Source organism: Barbus barbus (genome assembly GCF_936440315.1).
Source record: "Barbus barbus genome assembly, chromosome: 21".
Lineage (NCBI taxonomy): Eukaryota > Metazoa > Chordata > Actinopteri > Cypriniformes > Cyprinidae > Barbus > Barbus barbus.
In genome coordinates, this window is record NC_136749.1 from 25,215,336 (window position 1) to 25,234,356 (window position 19,021).

A 19,021-nucleotide genomic window follows, 5' to 3' on the forward strand; every position below is an offset into this window, starting at 1 on the left:
TCCCCGTGTTTCCAACTAGCTTTATTTAGATTTCATCAGAACCAGAAAAGTAGAAACCACAAGTGATTACAACACACAACTACTTCAGGCAAAGAGCAGATGAGATGTTTGTACGATTACCAAACTATATGCTTGGTCTAAAAACCAGGTATAAAAGACTAGAAGAATTGGAATAAAGGCTTTTAATATGCACAACACTCAAAGACATGACTAAAGAATTAGCAAAATATTATTTATAGAGCAGTTCTTTAAGAAATATATTGTAGTTTGTTTATAAAAAGAAAACTAGGAAAACTCTTCAACTTCTTTTGACATCTCCTGGAAAATAAAAGAAAATACATGTTAAATAGGCAGATAAAGTTAATAAGCCATATATATATACATATATATTTTATTTTTTTACATTTACTGTACAATCAATAAGGAAGCAGGATGTATTCTTGCATCATCTAAATGTACCTGTATAAGTACAGTTTTGTTGTAATCTTTCCTGTGTCTATAAATGCTCTGACACAGCAGAGCATAAAGTTTCTCCAGCTGATTGACCTCGTATCCCTCCGTCATGTCTGCAACTCTCTGTAGAAGTTCCTGAATTAAGAATGAAAACAGAGATTGAAAACACCTTTCCAATGTAGAAGTCAAATTAATGCACACTACTTCTTTAGTTTTACCACTATCGGTAATGTTTTTCTGCAGTTAGAAGAAGATATCTGACTTACTTTCAGTTTGTTGTGGTCCACGATAAGAGGCATGTTCTTCTGCTCCAGGATCTTCATGGCAGCATCCACACTGATGAGACTCTGCTGTTCGGCCTGCATCTTAAAACCTCTTGTCATCCGCCTCAGTCTGAACTCTGAAAATCCCATGCAAACTCAAGTACTGCTTTATGCTCACAGAAACACCACAACTGTTATAAAATAAATAGTCATTTGTGTGTGTGTGTGTGTGTGATTTGCTAACCTGTTCCTGTGTTGTCCTCTGGATTTGGCTCTGTCCTCTTAGGTTCACTGCTCTCTGATTCTTGGACATCATTGTGGCCATCAGTGGCATCATTCTGGACGGTCTCAACATTTACAACTTCGTCTTCTGCAGAGGCAGTATTATCAGGTTCTTGTCCTTCATTAGGGATGTTGTTAGTCTGTGCTACAGCAGTGGATTCTGTGGGTTCCTCTGCATGAGCGCAGCCATCAGTCTCCATTGACTCACATTCAGCAGCTTTCATCTTCTCTGGATCTTCACTCTCAGCCAGTTTTCCATCGTCCTCTTCATCCTCCTCTTCGTCTCCTGATTCTGCTGTGTTAGGGTTGTCTTTAGAGTTCAAATTTGAGCAAGACTTCTTTCTGCGGATGAATCCATTTCTCCATCGGTTTTTCCTCTTCTTTTTCATCTGTGAAGCTGTGGATAAACAAAATATTTCATTCACAGCCTGCATGAAAGAAAGCCTACCAATCTAACTTAATGTCAAAACTACTGATAAAATATTTTAAGTATACAAGTCAATGCTAATTTTTTTTTTATTGTACATCAAACAATATTGACAAGAAAAAGACAAAATCACTCTTAATTTACTTGGCCTTTATTACTGACTTTTTGATTGAATATTTTTTTTCCATTTAATTGGGAAATACTTCTAAAAGATACGTCATTATTTTAATGTTAAAATCATTATTAAATAATAGGGATGTGCCCGAATAACGAATCTGTACTCGGAAAGGCACGGAAAACGAATAGTGCGTTCTACGGAGCCACAAAAGGGACATGGTTAGCCGCTTACTAGCAGTAGCCTAGTACATAAAATTTAACTTACCACATAAACAGAGAGAGGTAAGGAGTAGGCATGGGTCGGTATATGAGATTCTCACGGTATGATAACCTTGGATAAAAATATCACGGTTTCACGGTATTGTGATTACAGCTCTAAAACATGTTATTTTTAAATGTCTGGGTAAAAAAAATAAAATATATTTTCCCACTGAATACAATATATTTTATTTTAAAGAAACATAGATCATTTTGGAACAGTAAACATGTCAAGCTAAATAATTAAAATAAATAATTGAATTCTTCTTAATTAAATTAAGTGCAGTCTCTTAAATGAGCCTAAACCTGCAGCTCAAGAATAATTAGAAAATTAATAAATTATTTTCTGCAAAAAAAAAAAAAAAAATCCTTATAAATGAAAAAAAAAATAAATGCAGTCAACATTCAAATAGATCAACATTCAAATAGCGGCTGTTTTTTAAATGGCGTGATTTTGATCTGATGTAAACAATGGCAGGAGGCTTAAAAGTATAGACGTGATACCAGCTAAATTTTATTATTGTACTAAAATCGCAGAAATGTAGTGCTTTAGTCTGCTATTCCCCGCTCTGTGAAATAACACGAGGGATGAAACTAGTTGACGTTTGCTAGTTAGGTGCAGTCGTGGCCTAATGGATAGAGTTGGACTTGTAACCCGAACGTCATGGGTTTGAGTCTCAGGTCCGGCAGGGATTGTAGGTGGGGGAGTGAATAACCAACACTCTCTCCACCCTCAATACCACGACTGAGGTGAGACCCTTGAGCAAGGCACCGAACCCCCAACTGCTCCCCGAGCGCCGCAGCAATAGCTGCCCACTGTTCCATACTTGGATGGGTTAAATTACGAATATGGGTCACCATACTTGGCCACACACCACTTCCCTTTCCTTTCCCTTAATTAGCCATGTTATCTGCCTCGGTAACAAGCCAAATAGTATTTATTTCAACACTGAAACAAACGGCGGGTGGGTGGGTCTCTGTCTTGATCAGGGGTGAAATAGGAAGAAATGAAGATGACAGATATATAGTTTATGTACAACCTGGAAGTATTTATTTAGCGATCAGTGCTAAAATGTCATCTGTACGGAACATTGTTGTGATTAGTCTACGTTACCCGAAAAATTCCCATACGGCAGACTTCGTCTTTTTCGACGGGGAAAAAAAAAGTTCCAGGGATTCAGCTTCTTTGGCCATCATCATAAACACAGGAGACTCTCACTGACTGCTCGCACCAACCGGAGGGGGAGGGGTCGTGTGACTCGCTCTTCACTGCTCACAACTGAGGGAGTCCTGCACTTTCCGTCTTTGACAACACATAAAAAAACTGTGCATACCACAGAAACGGTATAACAGAAACTTTTAGTGGTTTTGAAACAGTACTTTTCCAAACCACGGTATACCTTGAAACCGGTTATTGTCCCATGCCTAGTAAGGAGAGATGACCGATAGGACGATGTCGATTGATTTGCAGATCCTGAGCACCACTGACAAACATCTAATCTTGTGAAATGTGCGGTAAGTAGTGCTGCTCCTTAGTAGTTTAGGCTGCGTGTGATCGCAAATCTCAAAAGTGAAAGTAAAAAGCAAACGCGCATTCTTAAATGATTTCAATGTCCCACATATTAATAACAGCTCCCTGAAAGCACTGAAATATATTTTTCTTGTATATCTCGTATTTATTCCCTTTACGGTTGCCGTAGTACACATCATTACCTTTCCAAATACCGTATTCGGATTCAGGCACATCCCTATTAAATAAGATATTAATATTAACATTAAATTAAAAATGGCATGTAACCTTCAAGTAATTCCCAAAATTAAAATAATAATTTTACAATGGAAAAAGAAACACTGCCAAATAATAATAATATTGTGGTTTCAAAACAGTTATCAAGTATCATGAAAGGTCACAAGTGCTGATAATTTAATCAAAACTACAGATCCTAAAACCTCATGGATGGCAGTTTTGAGAGGCTCTACAGCACTGACGTCAGGCAGTACAGCTCTGTTAGTCACCTGTATTAATTCCTGTTTGACGCGGTGTTATCACTGCTTGAGCTGGCACAGGTGTAGCATCTTTCCTGGGTGCTGGATCACTCGTCTTCTGCTCCACTGTAGCAGACACCTTTGGCAGCACGTGATAGTAGGCAGGAGTGAATCTTGATGAGGTGGAGCCTAAAAGCAAAACATCAGACATGTGAGTGATGGCTACAGTCTCACTCCTATCCATATATGATCTAAAGTAGTGTCAGTGAAACCTCGTCTGATGCGAGATTCCTTGATCTCAGCGCAGATCTTCTCGAAGTCCTCATCTAATTCATCTCTGATTATGGCATGCACAGTGTCTTTGAGAGCACAGGCACGGTGTCTGATGAGCCGATCTATTACAAGCATAAACAGTTACTACATGCTACAGAAATCACACAAATATTATGTGATTATGCAAAACACACTTGGAAAGTCATAAAGAGTAGTTCTATCCCTGAAATTTGACTGGATGTGAAACAGCCAATGCTGACAAAACAAACCCTTAAATCGCAAATTTGAGTATTAATGTTCCAAGTTGAATGGAAACTGTAAATTGCCTACATACAATAAGGTGGTCATGTCACTAATGTTCAGTAAATAAATCACAAACCAGTCAAAAGTTTACAATAAATTACAATTTTACAATGTTACTGGTAGTCCTTTATGCTCGCCCATGGCTGAATTTAGTTAATCAAATATATAATATAAACAGTAATATTGTGAAATAATATTACACTGAAACTGCCTGTAGGTGGCGCCAAGTCTTAAGTGAATTATTTAACTGATTCCTTCAAATGACTGATTCATTCATAAACAAAACAAGTGACTCTTTATGAATGGGTCACTGGATCATTGGCTCCAAAGCTGGATTCAATCAGTAATGATACAGTTGTGTGTGTCTCTCAGAGATGCACAACAGTTCAACTGTGGCTTTGTTTGGAACTAATTTTCATTTGAGAAATTGAGCAAAAAAGAAAATATTGTGTCTAAATGTTAACTTTTTTTATTCAACTATTGTATAAAGTCAATATCACATCTGCAATCATGCAGATATAGAACTGTTTTTTATTTCGTAGCTAAAATTCTCACCCTACCTGAGGGGTCTCTGTCTGGGTTGTACTCGAGGGCATTCTGCCAGATCAGATCCACATCCCGCAGGTAAGCCGCCACAGTTTCATACTTGTGCAAATCAATTTTGGAGATAACTGTGGACAGGTCCATAGGCTGTTTGATGACTGTAGTGTAATCGGGAACCTGTCAAAAAAAAAAAAACAACAACAAAAAAAACACCCCAATGAGCACATGGCACTGGTTCACAAATATCAACAGCTGGAGAGAGTTGATACAGAAGTCCATCTTTGCCTTACCTCATCTATGTCCACAGGCTTTGTAAATGCCTTGAAGCGTTTGTCCTGAGCCAGTCTGTTGGTGATATCCCGCAGGAAGAGGCGGAGTTCCCTGAGTGTGTCCTCTTCCTGTTCTTCTAGCTTCTGCATCTCCTGCTCAGACAGCTGGCGGGGAGGCGGTGGAGGGGCCACCGGTAACACCTCCAGTGCCTGGAGGACTAAGAAGAAAACAGGAGTCATCACAAATATGCATCAAAATACTGTGAAAAATGAAAAAGAAAAAATACTCACCTGCATCTCTCTTAGACGCCGGTGCTTTAGCAGCTTGATTCAAAATGAGATCCTCAAAGAATCTGAGCCTTTCCTCCCGAGATGGAAGCGGAACATCGAACACCTCACCATACTCAACATGGAAAAGTTCCTGCACCTTTAAACAGGTAAACAATAATATTTTTTTTTTTTATGCAATAACTTGAGATAAAAATGCATAAAAAAATTAATTTTATTTACTCTTTAAGCCAAACAAGCTCCAGTACTGTTTATAAGTACACGTGATACCTCAGGATAGAGTGTGTGGTGAGGAAAGCTGCATGTGGCAAGGAGGAGGCAGGGGCAGAATGAAGGGATGTCCTGCAGGAGACTGATGAATGTGGCCTTTAAAGTGGAGCTCACAGTGTCCCACCAGCGCTGAAAATGTGGAATATACAGAATGCTGGGGGCGGTTCTCCTCGCTTCACAGAAAACCTGATGTACAATACAGATCGACAATCATTTAATAAAACTATTTTATCCATGTATCTTGATTTCAAATATAAATTCTGTGTTCACCTGTGCACAGGCCTCTTCTGGGGTGGCTGAACTGACCCCATACAACACAGCAACGTCTAGTGTATAAACGGTGAACTTTTCCAGGGTGTGGAGAATAGCAGGAGCCAAGTGTGAGGTCTGACCAGAGCCTGATGTCCCACAGAGAAGCAGTCTGGGTCTGAATGAGGTGGGCTCCTGCAGGGCACTCCTATAATACATGTAATGAAAGAAATGAAACACAGCGATGACAGGCAGGTCAAAACAAAAGTTTTCAGCTTTGTATCAAATACTTGGTAGGTGCCTACCAACACAGCATTAAAAAGGCATCATATAGGCACATTCCTAATAAAAAGAATGTAACAAAACTAAGTAGCAACACAAAGATATCGAAGAAACCATAATTTTTAGGCAAATCCTAGAATGCATTACAGCAAAATAATTTGTCCAAGTTGGCACAATAATAAAAATTATTAGCATAGTTTTTTTACAATCAATGTGATAAATAATTATGATTAATTTTCATTAGAATAATAATCTAATTAAAATTTGACTTTTACCCAATGTGTGTTTTTTTTTTCTTTACACATGTATGGGCATGATTAAGAATAACTGTTGTTGATGATGAATTGGATCTGGTAAAAAGCATTTAGAAAAAAAATGTATCCTGTCTTTGAAATCTTTGATGACATATAATGACATTTTTTATCTCATAACAAGGCTTCCTGTGAACTCATATCTGTGCAGTGAGTGAAACCACACATGAAGAGTTCAGTCAAGAAAAGGGAAATTGTGTACGTGACACTTCATATCACTCGTGTCTGTCCTTTAAATTGGATAACAGTACATTATTTGCCACAATCAAACATCAGAATTTGTTTGGAAAATTTCTTTTGCGTCCCCATATGCACCACGTCAGCACAGAAGTCAGTTCATCGCATTTCTAACCTGCTTAGATGAAGCGCAGATGCAGACGGTCCAGTGCTCTTCTGGCCTTTATTAGTAATGCACACAGAGGACCCCTCATCTTCACTCTGTAGTAGATCATCTAAAATGCCAGACACACCCTCTAAAATAGAGATTATTTATTTGCATTGATCAGGAATTTCAAAATGCAAACTTGATTTTTACATTTCATAAACAAAACATGAGTGGTTACAATGCTATGGGGATGAGTGATAAAAATTGTTGTCTTTACCAGCATCTCTTTTTTTCTTGAGGCCCTGCTCTACATGAGGAAAGAGTCTCTGCAGCTTCTCCATGGCGTTATTGAGTGCAGACCTCAGCAGGGGTTCAATAACAGGCGTGAGTGCTTTAGCTGGAGAGGCCACCGCCCTCTGTGAAGCTGGAACTATCTTCCTCATGGCAGAGAGGAAGTCCCGGCCACTCAAGCTGATGGACTCCACATCCAGCAGGAGTTTCTGGGAGGATGCATAGATCTGGGGGTAGTGTCTACGCAAGGCGCACAGAGTTGCTTCTGAACACAAAGCTTTGATGTCTGCGCCGCAGTAACCTGGAAGCACAGGGAGAGTTTTGACTATTGGTACACAATCAGGGATGATAGTGCAGTTTATTCTGGATAAGAACTGCCAACTTGGACAGGATGAGACAGTCTGAGGGCTCTGTAAATGCCAGAATTGAGAGTACTAGAGAGTGGGAATAATAGGACAGCAGAATGTTACATAACACTGCTACTCAAAACCCAAATACAGCAGGTTCTAGAGGTGTGTTGGAAAGCACCAGCCTCTGTGTTGGCACTGAGAAAACTGAGACAAAGGTAAGCTGTTATGCGAGATGCACTCATCAGGTCGTTTCATATAGTGGAACAGGAAAAGCTCTTACCAACACACTTGTCTGCCAACTCTTCAAGAAACACATCAGACAGCTGCGGGTCCCACTGCCTAGTATGAATCTTCAAAATATCTTTGCGAGCCTACAAATCAGCAACAATGTCTTGTAGGTTACTTTATAACAAAAAAAACCCGCAGTCGAAAATAAACACTGACTAAGGCAGTCCACAACAGAGCTCCAAACTCCCACCTCTCTGTCTGGTAGGTTGAAGAGAAACTCTCTGTCAAATCGTCCAGGCCGTCTGAGTGCAGGATCGATGGAGTCCAGACGGTTAGTGGCTCCGATAACAACCACCTCACCACGGCTGTCTAGCCCATCCATGAGAGCCAACAGAGTGGACACGATGGAGCTTCAGACAACATAAACAATTTCATAACAGGACAACAAGAAAAGATTAAAAAAACAAAAAAAAACAATGCAGAAACACAGACTAACATACCTGTGTATCTGGTCTTGCCGGCTGGACCGAACAGGTGCGATACCATCAATTTCATCAAAGAAAATAATTGATGGACGCATCTGGTATGCCTTTAAAATAAAAAGATGTAGACAAAATTATGCATTCCTAAATGCCCATTTTTAAATGAAATTTAAATTAAGTTACGTTTAAATGTGGGCAACCTGGTCAAACAGGAGGCGGAGCTGTCTCTCAGACTCGCCCACCCATTTGCTGAGGCAGTCTGCTCCTTTTCTCATGAAGAACGCCACCTTCCTCTCACCTTGACTGCACTCGTTTGCTAGGGCCCGAGCTACTAAAGTCTTTCCTGTGCCGGGAAGGCCATAGAATAGACAGCCTCTGGAAACACACAGCATTCAATCAACATACATTCTGCAAAAGGTAATATTTTGCATTACGTCTCAACCACTGATCAGTCATCCAAATAGGCATTTTAATGTAAATATTTATCAGTATCGCTTTGCATACCTTGGAGGCTGAATCTTAAACTTCTCAAAGACCTCAGGGTAGAGTAAAGGAAACACAACCATCTCCTTCAGTGCAGAGATGTGTTTGCCCAAACCTCCAATTTTGTCAAAGCGCACCTGCACATGGAAGTCCTACAGTCAAACACAGGTCTGTACATTTTTTTAATTTTAATTCAAATGGAAAATACATACTGTTTGGTCAATTTGCATTGGATCAACATCTGCAAGACTTGCTCCAATTTTAATCCTGTCCTTGTGGATTCCCAACAAATCCTCCTTCCGTAAATTCATTGGGAGGCATCTACAAGGGAAATGTGTTAAGATTTTTTTTCTAAAATTTTGTTTAATAATTGCTTTCAAATATGAAAAGCTACAAATTTTACAGATGATGATGTCTAAGAAACAATTCTTATAAGAGCTACAACAGATATAAATTCTCTATCGCATGCAGAAAACCAAGTACAGTTATTGTATTTCAGAGCTATATGATTGGTCATGTTTGCTCTACAAGTCTTTGAACCCAAGTGTCTTTGAAAGCATAGCATCTCTAAAATAAAAAAAGTTCTCACTAAAAGCTTTTACCTGTTTATTGACCTGCTACGACTCTTACTTCTCCGCCTCTCAAATTTCTCTTCATCAGAAGAAGAGGATGAGGTGGAGTCACTACTGTGGATGGCATGTCTTCTCCTGAGATAAGAAAGACAAAAGCACAAACATACTGTATTTTAAACTGCAAATAAACCTTTATAGCATCAATAAAAAGTATAAAGATTCATAAAATATGCCGCCACCACCTTTATCTCAACAGATCTGTCCAAAACACATTAATTTAAATGTGCCCAAAACATTTGTGTAGTAATTATGTTAACGTGAGATTGTTGAGTATGTTTTTTTTAACAGTCCCACTTTGGAAGTCCTTCAATCATCCACATGCAGATGTGCTAAAGAAAGGCTGCAAGAAAGCTTGGTCTTACCCATCAACCTCATTTCTGCTACAACAACAGCACAAGAAACACACAAAGTTGAGTGGAAACACATGAGTGCCTCTGAGATTACAACAAAGACACTACAGTGCAAAGTAGGAATGTGCATTACTAATACTCGACTATTCAAAGTTGGATTTTGGGTGATGAAGCAAGTTCCATCTCCACTGCTTTTTGTATAGAATGTATTTAACCACTGCATTGAGCCTCTTGTGCAGATCCATTTTTGAAAGCCAACGCTGTCAAGTCAAGACTCACATTGTTACTTAATTACCCAAGACTTTGCTCTTTCTTGAAAACTGGATTAAATTATGTTGATAAAGAATTTGGAGAAAAGCAGATGATTAGTACTGACCTGGTGCCCCTCCTGTTGTTGTACCGGCTCCTGGGACTCGAGGTACTAAATGTATATCTTCGCCTAATTGGGCTGGAGTGACGCTTAAAAAATATGCTCTGCTTTTTTGGCTCTGTAATTAAAAAGTATATTAAAAAGGAAATAATGAAGCAACTCATGAAACATAAAAAGATTATCTAATTACATTTCAATGCATGGTCTGTTTAATGTACTATAACACCAACCATCAAGAGGCGCCTGGTAACGCACAACAGCTTTTCTTTGTCGAAACTCGTAGCGCTTTCCATTGTCTTCTTCATCTTCATCCTCATCATCTTCATCTCCCTCATCATTTTCCTCCTCCTCACCTTCTCCATCCTCCACCTCCTCCTCCTCTTGATCACTATATTCTGGAAATCAAATACAGGTTGGTTTAAGTTACCAAATACATTTGGGGCTAATATAAATGTTTTTCCTTGTAGGGCTGTGATTCAACAGTAACACAGAACCACTACTAAATAAAGGTGCAGTAAACATTGGATCAGGGTTAATGGGTTCCTGATTCACAGTTACCATTCTCCTGGTTGTCTGAACTCTCTTCTTGTCCTCTTACTGAAGGTTTTGTAATCCTCTTCCTTTTTGTCCCAGAGTAAATTCTCAAATTCTAAAAAGAAACACAAAAACAGTTGAGTGAAGCCCTGACTGATCGCAACAGTACTGGAGGAGTCAATGACACACCTCCTCCTCACTGTCTCTGCTCCTCAGTCTCCGACGCATCTTCTGCATGTCATCCATCTTCTGAAGTACAGCCTCTGCAGTGCTAAAATAGATGAAAACAGCCTATGAGAGCCAAGAATCGTGTAAATATCCACACACAAAGTTTGAAAGTCTGAATATTAAGGTACATTTGAACTCATCAAAAAAAAAAAAAAAAAAAGTTCATTAAATCTGACAAATTAGTCACTGTGCTTACAAACACAGAAATATCAGAGTGCGTTTTCTGTATTAGTGCCTACTTCGTAATGAGCCTGTCATAGAGGACCGACTGGTTCCTAGCGTCAAGCTTATATCGTGTGATTCTGGAGCTACGTCTCACGGCACTGTCTTCTTCTCGCCTTTGAATCGGAGCACAGAGGTTTCGAGAAGTGGGAGTTGACTCCATCTCATCTGACGAAAGAAATGGATTCATTTTTAGTAAGCTGAAAACCAACAAAAATGCTGTCTGATGTTTATCAAATACTCTGACGTGCCCACCTGTGTGCTCATCTGCCGACCTCTCCCCCTCTGCCTGAAGTCTTGGAGATTTTCTATGAATAAATAAATAATAGAATACACAGATTAACATATAACATCTAATAAATACAGTATAACAGATGGGTACTGATTAAACAAATATAAGAGGACAAGAAATGAAACTATGACACTCCCACCTTAAATGCCTCCCACTTTTCTCATCTTTTGGAGGAGATTTGCTTGTTTGTCCATTCATATCAGCAAAGGTGACCATATGTCTTCCTCTTTGAGCTCTGCTCCTCATGTTGTTTTCCTCCTTTACAGTCAAAAATCCCTAAAAATTGATCATGCATACATCATAGTGTCTGACATGCTATACTCTATATAAAACTATTTTAAACAGTATTTATTCTTACTATATTTGCAGTAAGTTACCTCACATTCTATGTGCTGACACGGATTATTTGCACTTTTCAAAAGCGTCACACCACATTACTATTTGCAGGTGATTCAAACGCTTAAGGTGTATATACTGTATTATGCATCGTGTAACAGTGAGCCATAACTTACTTTGCCATTAAAAGTAAATTCTTATTCTGACTTGCCAACTAACTTAACTTAACGTTACCCATCTACAGGAATGCAGATTGCATTTTTGAATCATAAAATACTCCCGCAGACAGACTCTATATAAATTATTACCCGTGTATATCCGACGTAACATTGCACATCAACTTATTTGTTTTGGTTTTGTAACAGTTACGTTAGCAGGTCGCGCGCCCATTCAGTTCCCTCAAGCATCTCGCGCTCTTTTAACAGCCAACTTTTGCTAACGCGAATATTTTACTGTAGGTAAAAAAAAAAAAAACTAATATTTGTACTTGTAAAGAAAAGACATTAACTCACATTAGCCGGACTGTCCTCGGTGCTTGTTAAACTGTCATCATGGGCCTTTTTCAGCCGCGCGGACTTTCTCTGAGGCGGGTTCAGAGAGAGAAACTCCGAGCTGGAGTCCATATCACCGTTACTGCGTAGCATCACCATCTTTTACGACCCTTTTTAAGACCCTCAGACCATTCGCTGTCAGAATCACTTCTAAAAAGTTTTTGTCAAGCTTTTAATACGCCGAGTACTTTGAACAATAAAGCATCTTTTTGAAAACGAACTCCGCTCCTCCTTGATTTCTGGCGCCACAAACGTCACTTTCAGTCGAATGACACAACGCATAATACGAATGCGCTGGCGAGACACAAACTAGAGCCGTTTAAACGAATGGCCGCCCTAACAACACATTTTCTTGTTCCAAATATAAATGTGATTTTCAAATGGATATGATTAAACTAGAAAACAGAAATTTCTGGACTTTTCACTGTCAAAAACTTTGAGGCTTTTATCTATACAACTATCCGATTTTGCGTAGGAATACTGTTGGAAAGGAGTACCGGTTCATTTTTTGGCGCGCCATAAGTGACGCGGCGCTCAAGATTCTGATTGGCTGACGCAGGCCAAACCCCCTCGTGAGCTTGCTTTTGGACCCTCAAACACAGAAGCGAGATTTTATAATAATAACCTGCCATTTCAGATGGAAGTTCAAATACACTTTTTTTTTTTTTTAACAAGTCTGCCTTACACGTGCTTCATATTAAGCATCATTATTATATAGCGTTTGTTCATGTAGGCTCCAAATCTGTACCTGTAGTCTGGACCCATGCCACTGTAGATCATACCAATGTGTTTGGTTATGGGCTCTACTTTGTGAACACCATAAAACCAAATGTTAAGTATCCCCAGCCCTCTTTTATTCAGTTTGCTCATATCTAAAACACTGCACAACAGAACAAATGCAAAGAGGCAAAGGAATTTCAAAAGACTTGTTTATTTTTTCCTTTAGTAAGAAAGAAAAGCAAAATATAAACAATACAACTTTCACTTATTTCCATGCCTTTACATGCCTCATGAATAAGTACTAATGAAGTTGTACTAGTGAAGACAAGACTATCAGTGCTCAATCTACAACTTGAAAAGATGATTTAAGCAATGGCGGCCAGATAGTCTTTCACCTCAGCTGGAGTCAGTCGCCGAAATCCTGCTTCATTGCAGATTCCCACCTCAATGTTGTCCTCAGTCATTTGACCTTCAAAGCTTTCCTGCAACAAAAGTAGTCATAGTTAACACTGATGTTTGACATAATGCAAACAGGATCTAAAATAAATATTCAGCAAGTCAATTTGAGGCTTTGGCAAGTAAATAAAACGTCAAGTAAATAAAAAGTAAAGTAAAAAAAAATTAACAGACCTTTAGCAAATGTGGCTGGGTTATAAATTATTATAATATAATTGTATAATTATTACCTTAAGAGTCAGAATAGCAGTGTGAATCGCATCTTCCAGTTCCAGATCCTCGTTGTATCTAAAACAGGAAAATGAAACAAATGAGATGTTGTACGTTTAGGAAGACTAAAAGGGTCTTATGCTTTCAGTTATTACGTTTTATACCTTTTTTCAAGGAATGTTTTCCCATTCACATAGTTCTTCCCCATCGCTGTGGCTTTCCATGCAAAGTATGCTCCCTTAAACAGATCAAAGTCCATCTTATTTCTTGAATACAGTGCATAATAAAGAGCTTATATTTTAAGAGACAATTATTTTCAGTTCAAATTTAAAGATTAATACAATAAATTACATTATATAATATCAAAGTGAATAGCAAGCATACCGAGGGGTCTGATTGGAAAAGGTATGGACGGTCTTCATCCCAGCCAGCAATCAGGAGTGACACACCGAATGGCCGAACACCTCTGTGTCAAAACAATAACATGACAAAATCGGTATGTTATGACACTGTCAGTTTGGTAGATGCATATTGTTTTAAATTTAGCAAAAGAGCTGTTTGTAGGGCGACTTCCAGAACAATTGTAATAACGGTAAATTGTGCAATGGAGACATATCACACGTACCCTGATTGTGTGTACTCCTGCATAACAGATGCCACTCTCTGAACAAGCTGGCCTGTAGGAATCGGCTCCTGATAGACCAGGAAGTACTGCTGAGCCAGCTTCCGTGCCCTTCGCAGCAGAACCCTGCAAAAATGATCAAAACCATTACAACAACTCTTATTGAGGATCTTATCTTTGCCATATAATCCCACCTTTCTATTAGAATTACGACAATATGAAAAATCATACATTTTTAAAGAAAATGGACTTAATGCAGAAGATGCAGATCAGTGTGTTTCTTCATTGAAATGGATTTGGAGAAATTTAGCATTGCATCACTTGCTCACTTATGCACAGATCAAGCACTGTTTACAAGTGAAAACAGTCTAAAGCAGCATTTTAATGTGAGAGGACAAACAGGGGATGGACTTTTTCATTACAGGAAGCGTTTTTATGGATTTTGACTTGACAGTTTAAAGTTAAAACACCATAATAATGGATGTTTCCTACATACATGCAGCTTTTCGCTTCACAAGATATTAACTGATAGCCTGGAGTGGTGTGGATTACTTGTGTATTATTGTGATGTTTTTATCAGCTTTATAAACTCATTCTGACGGCACCCATTCACTGCAGAGGATCCACTGGTGAGCAAGTGATGTAATGCTAAATTTCTCAAAATCTGTTCTGATGGAGAACTCACAAACTCATCTACATCTTGGATGGCCTGAGGGAGTACATTTTCATTTTTTGGAAAAACTATTCCTATTCCTAACTATAAATATTTTAAATATATAAATTTTTTAAAAACATTAAAACAATAGCTTTGAATGTCAAATACACTTTTTTTTTTTTTAACAAGACTGCCTTACACGTGCTTCATATTAAGAATCATTATTATATAGCGTTTGTTCATGTAGGCTCCAAATCTGTACCTGTAGTCTGGACCCATGCCACTGTAGACCATACCAATGTGTTTGGTTATGGGCTCTACTTTGTGAACACTTTGCTCATCATACAATATCGATTTCTGCTTCTTTTCCGTAGCAAGAACAACCCCATTTGAAGCTGTTAAAACGAAATGAGGATAAAATGAAAGTTCCTTGCTATATAAACACAGTTCAAAAAGCTCATAATAAGCACATGCTAAAACCATAAAGTTTTAGAAACAATGCAAAGTTAAGACACACATAATAAATAGATAAAAGAACATTACTAACCTTTTATTCCAACTGAAGGAGCACCAGCTGCTACAGCTGCCAGAGCATACTCAATCTGGACCAACTTCCCTGAAGGGCTGAAAACAGAAAAATAAGAAAGGTGTTGTGATTGTAAGGTGAAGTATATTTTGACATGTTGACTAGGGTTAATGTTGACTTGGATTTAAAAAATTGTATATGTTAAAACAGATATTAAAAGCTTTGTGTTGTATTGTTACTTTACTCATTTACAGACTTCAAATATATAAATTGAGGCTTATTAAATATGCACAATAAAAGTGCTACCATCCTTATTTATATTTAGTCATTTAGCAGAGGCTTTTATCCAAAGCGACTTACAAATGAGGACAATGGAAGCAATCAAAATCAACAAAAGTGCTATAACAAGTCTCAGTTAGCATAACGCAGTACACGTAGCAAGTTTTCTTATTTTTATCATATAATAAAAAGAAAACCGATAAAATAGAAAAAGAATAGAGCAAGCAAGTGTTAGAGGCCTTTGTTAATTATAAATAAAAATAAATAAAAAGACTTTTACATTGTCACAAAAATTTTGTTTTTAGTTATACTTTATTACAATAATAACAAAAAAAAAATTCATTCAGGAGTTATATACAAGAAAAGCTTCCCATGATGCACGGAAAGTGAAAGTAAAATAAGCAAGTTCTAATCGCAAAGACAAAACTGAGCCCAGTCTGTGTTTTAAACACCTATAAGAGTGTTCTATTTGTTGCTTTGGAATTCTTATGTGTTCAGTTCATCCTGTTCATGAATGTTGATGCACGTGAATAAAATAAGCACTGCATCACAAACACAGTGACTCTGCATCAGAGGCCGGATCATGATTGAACTCCTCTGGACTGACGGAAACACACCACAAAACTCGAGTTTCGCGATTCGCTAAAAAACACACTCGTTTGATCTTCATGAAGACACTGGATATAACAAAAGCATGATGTTTATTACCTGAAAGTGGTGAGGGAGAAACTGTATCCTCTTTCTGCCATGGCTGTGTGTGACTGGGGGGAAGTGACGCCACGCGCTTAATTGATCTGATTGGCTGAAAGAGTTACGGGGATGGCTCAATGAATTGTGGGTATTGAAGTCTAAGGATAAGTTTATAAATAACTTTGGATGTTTGGTTTTATTTTACCTGGCACCAATTAAAATCATGTAATAATTAAAACATATGTAGGTTTAATCATATATTTTGAACATATTTCGCCCACACCCGCTCAGAAATAAAGCTGCATTTTTATAACGCTGTACTACAAATCCCAGAATGCACGGGTGCAGAACAAGGCGCATGCGCAGTAGGTCTTTTTTTTGTTGCGCTGTGACCGTGAGGATGTTAGGTCTCGTGTTAAATTAATCTGAAATAAAATACCGTATATAATGTCATTATCGGGGTTACTTCAGTTTGTTGGACGCTCTCTGCAGCGCCTGGAACTGCGTTTAGCGCGAGCAGCGGGTTTTGACAGCTTCGGTGAGTGCATTGACTGGAATGTCATGTGTTTGTTATACTCTCTTCCACGCATATCACAATGCATACACTTATTTCCAAATTAAGCTTAATTTAATATAATTTAACACATTCTGACTGACAATTCGTTTGTGATATTAAATATAGAGTTTGTTTTGTAAGTCATTATTTCTGGTAAGTCAAGGGCTCTAGGAGACGCGTGGTAATCTGTTGTGTTTTTAAGGGGAAATACTACAAGGTCGAATAGAATAAAAAGTCTCTTTAATCAGAATGACATGTTGCTGTGTTAATTTTTTTTCTTTAGATATATTTTCTTAATTTATATGGCTAATTAGGCAACATGTTATTAAATATAGGTGGAACATATATACAAAAAAAGTAGATTGATAGCTGATATGATAGCTTTTATAATTGATAGCTTAATTAAAAAGTATTTTTTTATAAATATATTTTAAAATATTTATAGCACTTTGAAGTCAAATTTATCTCTCTTTTATAAAAAAAAATAAAAGGACAGTGTTTGGGGTAAAGTATATTTAAAATACTACTGTGTGTTTAAAAATAATTTGAGTAACTCTGTTTGATTATTATTTTATTCATCTATCACATAAATCTTTTCTTCAGGTCCAGCTCTGGCAGTAAATGGTCCCCAGATTCTTCCTGAATCCCATCACAGCAGCGATGAAGAAAACTCTGAGCCCAGTTTCTTGGACAGTATCTTTTGGATGGCAGCTCCTAAAAAGAGAAGAACCATTGAAGTAAATCGTTGCAGAAGACGACACCCAAATAAACTGATAAAAGTCAAGGTAAGATCTCACTGGTATTATATAAATTAAATTATATTAATTAGCATGATATAAATTTAAAAAAACTTTCAGTGCTGTAGTAAACAGCAATTTATCCTTGTTTTTCTTTTCTTTTCCAGTACAACATTGAGCCGTGTCCAGAGTGTGGCAACATGAAGCTGAAGCATACTCTGTGTGGATTCTGCTATGAAAAAGTCAGGAAGGAGACTGCAATGATAAGAAAGCAAATCTCCATCATGGAAGGCGGACCTCTCAACACTCCTGCAGTAGAGTCTGTTGTTTTGTATGAAAATGAAACGCCCTCTGAAGCAGATAAGGACAAGAGAATAGTAGAACGCAACAGGAAACGTCCTTATTGGTTTAACATGTAACTGCAGTAAAATAAAGACTTTTGTTAAATAAAGATCAGTTTCATGTTCATTAACTATTTTGTGAATGCGCTTAAGTTAACATTTTAATTAATCAATTATCATTTTTATACCCTTGTTTTGTTGTTTGAAAACAGTCCTTGGCTTGGTTTTACTTGAAAAATGAGTGATATGTCATTTTAATAGCTGTACATAGCTAGAGAGGCTGTTGTCCACAGTACTATATGAAATGATTTAAACTGATTTGAAAGTAATATGCAATAAGATACTGTACCATACTGTAAAGAATCAGAGTTGGCATGGCTAATTAAGATATTATCTTAAGTCATCATACACCTATTGTGGAGGGTTTTGTCATCAATTCTGGAAAAGGTTTGAAATTAAAGTTAAAAATAATAAACAACAATTAGGGTGATTGGGACCCCAATATATGAAGCAGACTGGAAGATGATCAGTGGGTATCTAAGTCACATGACCGTGTAAACCATGTTACTATTATCCTGTTTAATATCAAAACACCATTTTTATTTTCACTGATGATGATTATTTATGCACATAGTGCATCATTGTAGATATCCACAAAAAACATTACCTTAGAATATGTCCAGAAACATTGTATTACTTTTGCACATGTACAAAAATCTGTTATTTAAAAAAATAAAATAAAGGACATTATTACGCACAACAGCCACAACTAAGAGATCATAATGTAATTCAAAGAAGGTTTTGGAACTCCATCAGTCTGCGCATCTCCTGCGCAGTTGCGAGTATCTAGAATCTCAAATCTCTCAGGACTATACCAAAGTCACTCTAGTTAAGGGGTGTTCAAAATTCAGTACAACTGCATTTCTACAGTTTGTGTAAATAAAGATGCATCTATTAGCATTTAATAGTAAGTGTATGTAA

At 37.7% G+C, this 19,021-nt stretch overlaps 3 protein-coding genes across 4 annotated transcripts; 1 reads left to right on the forward strand and 2 right to left on the reverse strand.

Moving 5' to 3' along the window:
- Position 1: 1 nt before the first annotated feature.
- LOC306886810 (ATPase family AAA domain-containing protein 2-like) lies at positions 2-12,736 on the reverse strand. 2 transcript variants are annotated; one of them, XM_079444115.1, is made up of 28 exons: positions 12,210-12,736; positions 11,501-11,637; positions 11,325-11,377; positions 11,087-11,237; positions 10,809-10,890; positions 10,644-10,734; positions 10,316-10,480; positions 10,092-10,203; positions 9,336-9,440; positions 8,946-9,054; positions 8,755-8,870; positions 8,451-8,625; positions 8,269-8,357; positions 8,019-8,178; positions 7,821-7,911; positions 7,177-7,491; positions 6,927-7,047; positions 6,003-6,189; positions 5,733-5,918; positions 5,466-5,601; positions 5,196-5,392; positions 4,923-5,082; positions 4,059-4,181; positions 3,817-3,975; positions 961-1,395; positions 720-853; positions 460-588; positions 2-318 (listed from the first exon to the last, which is right to left on the reverse strand). In XM_079444115.1, exons 1-28 carry the CDS (start codon positions 12,345-12,347, stop codon positions 286-288), a joined length of 4,089 nt encoding a protein of 1,362 aa, XP_079300241.1. In that variant the 5' UTR covers positions 12,348-12,736; the 3' UTR covers positions 2-285. The 2 variants fall into 2 exon arrangements, with proteins under 2 accessions (XP_079300241.1, XP_079300242.1); XM_079444116.1 differs by having other exon boundaries at positions 11,501-11,619; positions 12,210-12,504.
- A 424-nt stretch (positions 12,737-13,160) lies between these two features.
- LOC306887134 (proteasome subunit alpha type-2-like) lies at positions 13,161-16,501 on the reverse strand. Its single transcript, XM_079444676.1, has 8 exons — positions 16,425-16,501; positions 15,459-15,535; positions 15,174-15,306; positions 14,260-14,382; positions 14,019-14,100; positions 13,799-13,872; positions 13,655-13,712; positions 13,161-13,450 (listed from the first exon to the last, which is right to left on the reverse strand). The coding sequence occupies exons 1-8, from the start codon at positions 16,463-16,465 to the stop codon at positions 13,334-13,336; spliced, it is 705 nt and encodes a 234-aa protein (XP_079300802.1). The 5' UTR covers positions 16,466-16,501; the 3' UTR covers positions 13,161-13,333.
- A 249-nt stretch (positions 16,502-16,750) lies between these two features.
- LOC306887205 (large ribosomal subunit protein bL32m-like) lies at positions 16,751-18,798 on the forward strand. The gene is made up of 3 exons (XM_079444783.1): positions 16,751-16,944; positions 17,566-17,747; positions 17,867-18,798. Exons 1-3 carry the CDS (start codon positions 16,854-16,856, stop codon positions 18,116-18,118), a joined length of 525 nt encoding a protein of 174 aa, XP_079300909.1. The 5' UTR covers positions 16,751-16,853; the 3' UTR covers positions 18,119-18,798.
- Positions 18,799-19,021: the final 223 nt, after the last annotated feature.